The following is a 12,322-nucleotide window of genomic DNA, read 5'->3' on the forward strand; positions in this document are numbered from 1 at the left end:
CCACCCTTCCTTCTCGCTCAAGTTTGTATGTTCTTGTGATCTTGTATGAGGAAATGGCTCAAAACCGGCCAGCTAAAACTCTCCCAAAACATAGTGAACACAAGGGCGCTATACAAACATTCTTGGTGAATGATAGAAAAAATATTTATATGAACAGGTAGTTTGATAATGAACATATATTGACCCACTTATTCATGTAACGTTAACTGTCAGATTGTTGGACACAAGAAAACGGCGTTCCGATTTTTCCTTCCAACATCTGCTTGGAGACATGTGCTACACTGACGACATACAAAGAATCTCCTGATTCAATATAGGGGAACATTGAATGAAGTCCTTTATTGTAACTTCATGCCCCAATGGGCTACGTACACATCAGACATGGCCGAACTACAGTTTCTCTCCGCTTCGTAGCGTATGTAAATATCAGATCAATAAGTTGATCTATAAGGGAAGGTAAATGTCTACTCCTACGCACATTAGAAATGTGCATTCTTAGTCTGTTATATTCGAGTACACGAAATGGGAGAGCTTCATGGTACAATCTACAATCTATGACAGAATCGCCGTCATCGTCTATTCTATTCTATTTTCATTACACTACAGACAGTTGCGCTGTTATTGGAGTACAAGCTATGCTTGTTGTACATATGCTGCATACATTTCCCTAGCTTGTGCTTGGTTGCATGAAAAAGCCGACGGTAGATATTATCAATCATATTGTTCGCTATATACGACACACATCAAACACGTCATCGAAACATGGGTACGTCACACCTGCTGTGCTTACGTCATGCTTACAAATTCAATTGAGAGAAAGCTGTGTGCACGCACGATCTGAATGATATAAAACCTCACTGTCCTTTTCACTCTAAATATGCAGAGGCAAAAACAGGTTTGTTGAAGTACAATGAAATCTCATGTTCATAACATTTTTTCCATACAACGACTCTGCACGCATCAGTTTAATCAACCAACATGGCGGACAATGAATGCATACGTCATGGACGGTCACGTGACTACCAACACTCTATTACGCAGAGAAAGTACTCCCTAAACCTAACATTCGTTGAAAAATCTCTTGTTGTGACAGCTTGTGGCCTAAACCTCTGACTAGAGTGAAGACCAGAGAACCATTTCCAGGACTATCCACAGGAGCTTAGGTTTCTTTACCACTATATCTCCAATAGGAGCTAAGGATTCTCTGTCCGTATAGATCACAAGCAGTAATCACAGATTCTACTCACCATAGTAACAGATAGTTAGCCTGACAATGATTGGTCTATTTTTTCAATTCAATATGCATAAGTCAACAGGATCACGATGACTTTGAGATGTTGGCCATCAAGCCACCAGCTTCTGCAGGCCTGACCAATAGAAATCCTGCTATAAGTGTAATTTTGTCAGGCTATCCCTAAACCATTGTCGGACCATTTCCATTTGGCGCGGAGTTTTCTGCTTCGTCTTCGCGCGGAGGATCATGGTTAGACACCGCTGGTATCATCTCCTGGGCCTTCCCGTCATCCTCTGGGCCGTTGACAGACGATGTCGGACAACAGAACGACCCACCCCTGCAAGATTTGGCACGTTTAAGTAAAGACAAATAATGAACTTGCGAGATAGTGCTTGTCACACACGTAAAGTCTAACTCTCTCATTTCTCTACTCTCCAAGCAGAAGTTCGGCTGCGTTTTTTTCGTGTTTTATGCGTTTTTGCCAGGCATTCTATGTTGTACTGTTTTCTTTATGTCCGAACCTTTCCTTGGAGAGTATGGCTGGTGGACATGAAGAAAACAGTACAAAATAGAAAGAATGACAAAAACGCCTAAAACGCGTAAAAAAACAAACAACCAGAGCCAAACCTCTGCTTGGAGAGTATCATTTCTCCGACAAAATGTATAGAGGGCAGAGATGGCAGATTTCACCACCTTACCCATACTGCCTTCCAATCCAAAATGTCTGCTGCTTTCTGGACACATACTTTGCAGGTTGTTGTTCATTTTCGTGTTTAAGAAAGCAATTTGTGACCAACCTAGGGTACATCTATGAATGTAAACGACTGCAAAAAAGTAGGCCTATTCGTTCAGGCAGTAACTTACTTTCCGAAAGCCTCGGCTTCTTCCAAGGTCTGAGCCAGAGGAAAGTTCAACGTTTCCGGTAGAATCAGGCACAGAACACCTGCTACAAGGGCCAGCCCGCCGAAGATGATGTAGGGCAGAGGCCCCCAGAGGTCCATGGACAGGGCGATGAAGGGGGAGACGATACCGCCGACTCGGGCCCACATGGAGGCTACACCCATCCCGAGGTTTCTTCGGGAGAAAGGAAAAGGATAGAGTTTGAAAGGCGCGAGAAAATGCATCATCATTCAGTGACATCCACTACCTTTCGTCAGATCTTCGCATAAGCCGTGCCTTGGCAAGCATGTCGTATTGATGCAACATTCATTAGGTGTTGCAATGTTTAACTACCAAGAGCGAGATGACTAGTTTTCGTGCCAATATCTTACAGGTTTTCTACAGGATGCTTCAAAAATGATTTACCGACAACGCTCAAAGTTCGATTAGAGTGGGCCGGCAAGGATTAACATTGGATGGTGATAACCCACTCCGTGCACTTCACAGAATAAAAAGCATGCAGAAACTCTTCTATAACACTGATATATCAGTAACCGTCGGTCTTCACCTGATAACGGTAGGATAGAGCTCTCCAGACCAGATGTAGATGACATTGAAACTGCCGGAGATGCCGAACTTCCCCGTCATAGCGAGGACCGTCGCTACGATGGACAAATCTGTACCAAAAAAAGATAATAAATAAGACAGTAAAATCTATCTGCACACTATATTCACGATAAAAGCAAAGCGTCAACATCAATTACTAGAATAGTGGTGTGTGGTGTAGTAGACTATATATGGCCTTCTTCGGTCAATATTGACCATGGTAAAATCCTATTTGATATCAGCCCTACAGCGTCGACTGTGGCTCAACAGTCCTATACGAGAATGACAGTCTCTGCCACATAGGGCACATCTGTAAGCAGACTCAGATCTGTTGCAGAGTTCTGTAGAAGACTCATATGATCATTCTATTTCAATGTACATCATTCCTAGCTTCCTTTTTTCATCCATTCCTTCATTTCATGTGTTCATTCATTCATCATTCACAACCCCCATTTTGAGATTTCAGAAAATATTTATTACGGAACGGAATATCAGGAAATATCATCAACCATACTATGTCACCTTTCGGTACGAAGAGGACGGAGATACAGGCCAGGCCTCCGCCGATCATGAACAGACAGTGAGCAGTCTGCCCCACCTGTCCACTAGGAACATGGACACGGCGAGCGTGGGGAACTCCACCAGCCCGGACACATCCTTCTTAGCTACTAGTACCTTCCTTCCTTCAAATATTCCTTCATTTATTCCTTCCATCCTTCCTTCCGTCATTCCTTCCTAACTTCCTTCCTTTCTACCTCCCTTCCTTCCTTCATTGTTCACAACTCCTTTTTGCAATTTCGGAAAATATTATTTACGGAACGGAATACCAGAAAATATCATCAACCATACTATTTCACCTTTTGGTACAAAGAGTACAGAAATGCAGGCCAGGCCACCACCGATCATGAACAGGCAGTGAGCAGGCCGTCTGCCCCACCGATCCACCAGGAACATGGACACGGCGAGCGCGGGAAACTCCACCAACCCAGACATATCCTTTTTAGCTACCTTACTTCCTTCATCCATTCCTTCATTTATTCCTTCATTTATTCTTCCGTCCTTCATTCATTCATGAATACATTATTCACAATTCCCTTTGTGCAATTTCCGAAAAAAATTAATTTACGGAACGAAAAATCAGGAAATATCATCTAACATTTACTATCTCACCTTTTGGTACGAAGAGTACAGAAATGCAGGCCAGGCCTCCGCCGATCATGAACAGGCAGTGAGCAGGCCGTCTGCCCCACCGATCCACCAGGAACATGGACACGGCCAGGGCGGGGAACTCCACCAACCCGGACACCGTGAAGTTGACGTAGTCGTCCCCTCCCAGACTCGAGGTGTTGAGGGAAAGGCCGTAGTAGACCATGGTGATGACGGCCCTGTCAGAAAAATAGACACAGTATATTACTCTCTAAGCAAAGGTTCGGCTCTGGCTGTTTTTGACGTGTTTTCTATTTTGTACCGTTCTATTCGTGTTTTACTAGCTATAGCGGAAATGAAAAAAAAGCGGTTAAAGTAGAAAGCCCGATAAAAATGCCTCAAGATACGTCAAAACAGCCGGAGCCGCATCTTAGACCTGGAGAGTAACAACATACAGTTTGTTAAAGATAAAAACTTCTTTATCAATGAACTTTATTTGCTATTGAGAGCTCTGGTCGCTGAGAATGGCTTCTCAACTGCCACCGCCCTCAGTCGAAAGGGGACATAAACGAACGTAAAACATCTAACGAACGTTCTTACCAGTTGATGAAGATGATGACGGATTTCTTGGCCATGTTGGGAGTGCGCACGAGGTCACGGACAGAGTAGAAGTAGGCTGGCTTCTCCGGCTCTTCAGGGTCCGGCTCGTCCTGAATGATAGAGTAAGAATATCGAGATCAGAACGACTTTGAGTTTGATGAGAACTACGCACGGGCGATTTACCCATAGAATCTCTATTTGTCAAGCAGAGGTCTCGGTCGGGGATAGGAGTGGCCGGGATTTCTTATGGCTACCTGAGCCTACCTCCCATATTTGTACTTGGTGCTGAACATCATTTACACACAGGTAAACATTCCTGTCCTTGGTGCTGAAGACCAACCACACACAGGTAAACACGCCTGTCCTTGGTGCTGAACACTATCCACTCACAGGCAAACAATACTGTTCGCGTGTAAAAGACTCATTTAACGTTTATATTGTACTATTAGCTCGTGGTTATGTAAGCGGAGTGATATTTTGTCTAGCATATTCTTAACAGCACCTCTTCTTTCAGCATATCATTCCACAGGGCCTCCGGAAAGTCCACACCGTTCTTTTCCGCCATCTTCTCCACGATGGCGCGAGCCTCGTCCGTACGGCCTTTGGCCAGCAGCCATCTGGGAGACTCCGTCACCAAACTGAAAGTAAGGATTTTTGCAAATACAAGTGTACGCATTGCGATGGTGAGGGTTTTGCTAATGGTAACCTATATAAGTACTAGTATACAATGGCTGTTAAGTTGAAAACTATGAAAGAGCACACATGCCACACAAAACACACATGCGCGCATGCACACACACACACACACACACACATACAGACACGCACACACACACACACACGCACACACACAGAGACAGAGAGTTACACAGCACAACAAAGGGGACGGCCCTATGTTCTGACGCCCCCTATCTTTAATTAGGGTTAGGGGTGTCGGAACATAGGGCTGTAAGTTGCAACCATACACGCACACTATCTCTCACACAAGAAATTGTAAGCTACTTACAACCAGAGCGGGAGCCAGACTACCCCGGGTAGAGAGATGATGAGCTGTAACATGGACCAGGTCCGGACGAAGTAGGCTATCCCGCCCATGATGATGTACCCCAGCACGAAGCAGCAGTACTCCAGCGTGCCCACCAGCGTGCGCTTGGACGGCCCCACAACTTCCGACACTGTGTGCGTGGTTCAATAGAGAGAGCAATCATCGTAACTTCGCTGTTATTATGTGCTGAAGACATCTTAGCTCCTTGGACAAACTGTTCAACATTCGGGGCCCTGGGGCATGCAAGGCATGACATGTGGATTTATTTGGAACAGGATTTTCAAGACGATGTATTTCCAGCCAGTTTTCAAAACAAGCTTGGGACCAAAGTTAACACGAAGACGAGCTCTTGTGAAGATGAATGCTAATTTGTGTGTCTAAAAAAACACTAAGGTTATGATAAAACATTATTTTTGATATTTCGTCTCAGAAGAGACCGTCTTTGCACATTCTAAATTGCATGTGACGTAATTGAATAGTGACATTGCTGATTTGTGATTGGTCAGGACCTCAAGGGAAAGAAAATTTTTGATATTTGATTGGTCAGGGAAAGAAACGGTGCTGATCTATAACTGGTCAGAACTCCAAGGCAGAATACATTACTGATTAGTGATAGGTCAGGACTCCCAGGGAGAAGACATTACTGATTTGTGATTGGTTAGGACTCCCACCGATTCCATTCATGACGTCATTTCATTCCTATCATATGACGTCATTTCGACGGAAATTACCGAGGACGAAGCTGGTGACGTAGGCCCCGACTCCGGCGGCTCCGATGAAGAAACGAAGCACGACGAAGGCAATGTAGTTGTGCGCGAAGGAGCAAGCTATGCCACAGAAGCACTGCATGGCGACTACAGCGAAGAAGACGACTTTCCTGCCGAATCTGAAACAACACATTTAAACTCTGCTCTGTAAGACACCCTCTAAATTTCAATTCGAAAGTGTTCAATTTTGGCAAATGTGAATAACTGTGATATTCAAACAACATTCTAAGTATCCGCCAGGCAGTCCAAGTGCCTCCTACATGCCGAACCTAATGAAATGGAAGACCTACGTGGAATATTTCGAGTTTTTGATAATAGATTTCCTGACAAGATATAACATAACACATTCATGTCCATTTCATACATTACATGCTTCACTCATTGGCACATGCCATCATCGGGTTTCTTACTTTTGGAATGTGCCAACATGCAATTCCTGCAAGCCTGCCTAAGAAATTTGATCGAACGCAGGACAGTTCAACCTTCGCATCCTACCTGTCTCTGGTTACAACGTTAACTCAACGTAGAAACAAACTTTGACACGGCTCAACAGGAACAAACTTGAACACACACCAAGACAAACAAAAAGCACAAAACAGTTCCTCCATTTTCAAAGACTTTAAAAATGGTACATACTGCTTTCTCTGCTTAGCACTCAGCACCAATGAGGAAGAGCATAGGAGTTAAACACACATCACTACCAGCAGACTAGCCCCCTGCTGTAGTGGCGTGCACAAATGCGTGATGCCCATCTACACAAATGGATCTGTTACAGATGTACGGTCAACTTTAACTTTTTATAAACCGACGCCTTACCGATCAGAGATGTCTCCGAAGACGAGCGAGCCGACCAGGAATCCCACCATGTAGATGGACTGCGCCATCTTGGCCAGATACTTGTTCCCGCACACGATGTCACTCTGTTAGAATAGTTGTGCCGAGTTTTAGTTTGAGATTGGACTTTTCCAGCATGATTCTCGTTAAGTACATACTGCAAAATGTCAACGATTAAAACCCAAACCTTACTTGTCGTTTATAAGAAGTATAAAAGCAAACATAAAAAAAAACATAGCATGAGCATAACATGATCCCAATAGTACAGATCAAAGTACTATCAAAATCATTATAAGTTTATCAAAAGCAAAAAGTCATCAAACGATGAAAGAGGCGTAAAATTCTGATATGTAGGTAGGTTTCTTTTCCCTAATATGGTCACAGAAAACCATGCCACTATAGCCCATACCACAGTAAAACATATAAAATATTTGTTCACCGGGATGACAATTTTCCGCTCATCGAACGATTTAAGACAGAAAAGCATAAAAAACGATATTATCTGTCGGAAATTAAACGTTTATTTTCAAGTGCCAAGAGGGACCGATTCCCAAGGAGGATATGAGGTAATTTTAGGCGATAAGTGTTCCTTTATTGGCCCAATTTTGTATCCTTTATCGCTTGGAAACCGTGTTTATTAAATCATAATCAATCAAGATAAATAAAGGGTCATGCGATGACTTTATAATGTGATAGAGCGAGACAGGCACTATAAAATCAATCATTTTTAAATCAAATCATTTTTATCTCTGTCGGACAGGTAGTTTTTCAATTTCACATTCGACAATTTCGCACTGAAAATTGAGATACTCGTTGTAAAACAACAAAGAACTAAAAATGAAATCATAAGCACAACAGCAGTTCAATACGTTTAGCGGAGGTAGCCAATACATCTTTTTCGCCATAAGTAAAAGATGACATCGTTGACATATTGTTGTTGTGGGCCATCATACTTGATACATGATCGACATGTATCAAGTACGATGGCCCACAACGGACAACTTTCGTCATCTGCGAAAATCCTTTGACCGTTGACTTACTTTGAGTTGCAACAAGCACAATACAATGTGGACACTAGGCAGCTACCTAGCTGATATTGTGACCAGTACATTACAGCAATGAACAAGCGCAAATAACAAGCAATTAACATTAGATATTAGGCACCGAAGTAGATCTGAATATTGAGACATACCTCCATGGTGATACTGGACTTGTACTGGCTCTGGTCGTAGTGCCAACCGGCATCGCACGGCTTCGTAGTCAGGTTGGACGACATCACATCGAATGTGTCGTTCAGATCGCCATTGGAAGGGAGTTTCAAATCGTACCTGTACCAAACAAATCGTGCAGGTGAGGACATAACTGGGTAAATGTTCATGTGTGGTTACGGATAGCGATGCAGTTATCATCTTATGTCTCTTGTGTTACATACTCTCTTGTGTTACAAACTCATGTCCGAAGTATAATTGCAAGGGAACAGAGTTAATACTACAGACATATACGATGAACATCTAGTCTATAGATCTCTGATAATTTCTATGTACATTGATTGGGAATGACTTCTCCTTCGAAGGCATTGGCAAATGGAAATTTCGACGTTTTTATAGATAAGTGGGCTTTGCGATTTTAGTAAAACATGATGTGTTTTATCTACATGTATATATATATATATAGAGAGAGAGAGATTGAAAGCTCGGGATAACTGTTTCAAAGCCTGTTTCTTTCAGCCCTAATGAAACGTATTTCGTTTCGACTTCACCAATTGTACAATGTACGATCTCTAATCAGCATTACAGTTAAATTAACTTTGTTTTCAACACAGGCACTTTTGATACAAAAGTGATGTTGATCAATGACAAATTGAAAGATGGACACAGCGGAGACTGACTATACAGAACACTTTCGGGTTCAAAATAAGCGAAGACATAGCGCAGGAAGTCGGGAGGTTTCTGTTACCGGAGGTAGGCCACTCTTATACCCATGCATGGTGGCTTGTAACACTTAAGAAATTTAGATTTCCATTAGCGCCATCAATAATCTATTAAGCTGTGAAGATAATTTTATTGATCAGCCAGTGGATGAAACCTGTTGTACCACGTTTATGACACTCCATTAGATGATTATGTGGAATAAAAAGTAATTGCTCCACTAATTGCCATTCCTTTGCCGGAAATAGGCCAGTCTCGTACATAGAATGTCACTTTTCTCCACAGAATTATTGATATAAACCCTTTCCTATACAAAAGTTTCGTTATGCAAATGAAAGAGAGAGTAAAGTCAAACAAAAACTGTTCCATGTTTAAGGTCATATTGATGAGTTTCTTCTTCCGATAGACTTCTATGTTATAATTCGTGGTTTAAACGGGCGCGTTCATAATGAAGCTACGTGAAATTTTAGCAGATTCATTCTATGTTGAGCACATTTACCCTATATCGTGGGAAAACATTGCCAACGTCAAATAGACACCAGTTCTTTTTTATAGCGATTACAAACTACGATTAGTCAATCCCCACAAAAGGCACTTTTTTGCTTCTAGTGTACAACCGCATCACTCAGAACCCAGGACTGTGTACCTCCGACCTAGCGCGCGTCTACAAAACTTTACCTGCTAATTTCTTCAGTTACAAACAAGCTTTTACCAATCTAAGTTTTGATATCAGTTTCGCTGGCTAAAAGGGAATTTCTCACCGCTAAAAACACGCGTCCATGCAGCCGTTTATTATTTGGCTCGGATCTCGTTTAGGGTACCCACTCGGAGTAATACATCAATGAGACCTTAACTTAAGAAAAAGCTCTCATGATACTACGTCTCCTGCTCGTGGCAAATTTCAGCTTTGTTGCTTTAGTCACCATGGCGCAGGAAACAATCATATTCCGTATTTGAGTGAAAAAAAGAGGAAACATTTAATGTTTTTTTAAAGAATAAAGACCTGACCAACAGTTGTGATACAATTTTGGATCCCTGAATAACTTGCTTGTAATCATCAATCTGTAATGATAAGTCAACATCAAGTAGTTAACTGGTACTAGAGGCAAAGTTAGAAATTTCAACGAACGCCAGAAAATTGGCAGAAATCTAGACGGTTCTAGATCTAGATTTGACCGAGGCAGATTCAAGTACGCGCTTTCTGGTCAATTACGGGATCCTAGACATATTCGCACAAAATTATGCGATGTGCGCATGCCTGAACTGTTTCGTGAAAAGCCACAGAGAACAAACAAGAAATTGGCCCAGTACCATTGGCCTGTTGTCTATCAACTGAGTTTGTGGTAACCATTCTATTACCTAATGTTTGATCAGAGATTCCTATCTTTTGACCTGAACTCTTACCCTCGTCACCAGTCGCACATTTCTAAACCGTGACCGGTTTGCAGGAACGAAAAACATGATAGTAAAGACAACAAAATACATAAAATGGAAAAGAAACTCATGGGAGTGATTTGTGTATATTTGTTTATAAACAACATTTAATTTTTGTTTCCCTCAAACAAACCGATCGGTTTGGAAAGTGTGACCAAGTGTAATGTCGAGCCTTCGGCTGTTAAAGAGCCATGGGACGCTTAAGCTAAGGGCACAACCCGCCGTACGTGCAAATACGTGCTGTCTACGTGCCATAACGTGGGCAATCTTTTGGGATCCGTAAGTGGTAAGTACCGCCTCCGTGCGAACATGTAGGGAATCCGACGGATTTTGGAACTAAAATACGTTCAGGCAAGACTTTGTGTGCCGTGCGTTGACGTACTCCCTCCTTGCTCTTGCCAGTCGTTCCCCACGTTTTTAGAAATACGTGGCGGACGTGGCCTCCCCCCTCCCCCCCAAAAAAACGTACGGACAAACTGCACGTACGGCGGGTTGTGCCCTTAGCTTAACGGGACTTGAACCTTTCCAGGGGAATTCGCCGGGCCCTGAGAGACAGCTGGCTCGATAATAGTACCGAGGAGACCCCGGTCGGGCTTGCGAAGGGTTGGTGACCAGGTTACCAGACTTTCAGTCTCAGTAGGCAATAAAATGGTGGCATAAACATTTCATACTGGGGGCTGGCAAGTATCAATGCGCAAAAACATGGCCTGGTGTTTTGATAACAAGGCTACGAGCCATGCACTGCCATCCTATGTTTGTGAAGAAAGATATGTTTTCTGTGTGAGAGGTTTCTCTTGATGTTTACAGCTTTCATGCATGGGTGACTGGGTTCACTGACATGTTACCTGTATTGAAAGCATATCCGGTGAAGTTGGCAAATTTTTTAGAGTGATATAGACCTAACGGGGGCCCGGCGGGCTTAAACGAAAAATCAAAGTTTATTCAAATGAAAATTGTTGTGCAAATCTAATCCATTGCTTGATTTTTCGGTATGATTTACTCAGTATTTATCAAAGTTTCTATTTCTGTTCTACAGTGGCTGCCAAGCTGTCGATTGTGGAAAAGAATACAAAACTTTCAAGAAAAATGGTGAAATTTTTCTCCCCGCTAGTTAAAACAACCAATAGTGCATATGCATTTTATGGCTGAAAAGTCTTTCAGATGGAACAGTACCTGGTTTGAGTTGAAAAGGAACAGCAACATCTGATACATATTGACGATATTCGCGCGCGCGCACACATACACACACACACATACATACAGACACACGGTACACATACACTCAAACCATCCACATACATACATATATATACATCCATATATATATATATATATATATATATATATATATATATATATATATATATATATATATATATATATATATATATGTAGAGAGAGAGAGAAAGAGAGAGAGGGGCAAGGTGAGAGAAAGAGACAAGAAAGAGAGCGAGAGAGAAGACTATCAAGCCTAAGATCATAAAAATTGACCAGAAGATCTCACGCACCTTTCGCAGCTGCTTCGTACCGGATTCCCATCATCGTCCTCTGTCCACGGGATGGTCATGTTGAGCAGCTCGGGCTCGCTCCAGTTGTACCGAGTCGCCAGCACGGCCCCCTCGGGCGCCCTGCACCGGTGCGCCGGCGTGGCCGCCAGGAACACCATCGCCATGGTGTGCATCCCCATCGTCATCATCGGGAGATACACGAAGAAGCACATCTTCTTCTGGTGAGTTCCTAACTCACCGACATGTTCGAGGATTTTGTCGTAATCAACCATTTTTTTCTGCTTTGTACAACTAGACTGAGACGAAAACCATTCTCAAGTCCGTTAACGTTGAAGCGCGTG

General features: G+C 42.7%; 1 protein-coding gene across 1 annotated transcript; it reads right to left on the minus strand.

Annotated features, from left to right (window-relative positions):
- Positions 1 to 1,414: 1,414 nt before the first annotated feature.
- LOC118432788 (organic cation transporter protein-like) lies at positions 1,415 to 12,322 on the minus strand. The gene is made up of 12 exons (XM_035844408.1): positions 11,982 to 12,322; positions 8,304 to 8,439; positions 7,094 to 7,197; positions 6,242 to 6,396; positions 5,472 to 5,640; positions 4,968 to 5,103; positions 4,466 to 4,575; positions 3,890 to 4,104; positions 3,701 to 3,715; positions 2,682 to 2,775; positions 2,099 to 2,308; positions 1,415 to 1,571 (listed from the first exon to the last, which is right to left on the minus strand). Exons 1-12 carry the CDS (start codon positions 12,251 to 12,253, stop codon positions 1,415 to 1,417), a joined length of 1,773 nt encoding a protein of 590 aa, XP_035700301.1. The 5' UTR covers positions 12,254 to 12,322.

The sequence above is a fragment of the Branchiostoma floridae genome, chromosome 16 (assembly GCF_000003815.2).
Source record: "Branchiostoma floridae strain S238N-H82 chromosome 16, Bfl_VNyyK, whole genome shotgun sequence".
Lineage (NCBI taxonomy): Eukaryota > Metazoa > Chordata > Leptocardii > Amphioxiformes > Branchiostomatidae > Branchiostoma > Branchiostoma floridae.

Bases quoted from the DNA above. Each gene is read 5' to 3' on its own strand.
- LOC118432788 (XM_035844408.1), bottom strand. From the start codon at position 12,253: ATGGTTGATTACGACAAAATCCTCGAACATGTCGGTGAGTTAGGAACT. The intron at 5,104-5,471 runs GTAAGTAGCTTA...CCTTACTTTCAG, and splicing joins GTCTGGCTCCCGCTCTGGTT to TTTGGTGACGGAGTCTCCCA. The intron at 1,572-2,098 runs GTAAGTTACTGC...CAAATCTTGCAG, and splicing joins GAAGCCGAGGCTTTCGGAAA to GGGTGGGTCGTTCTGTTGTC.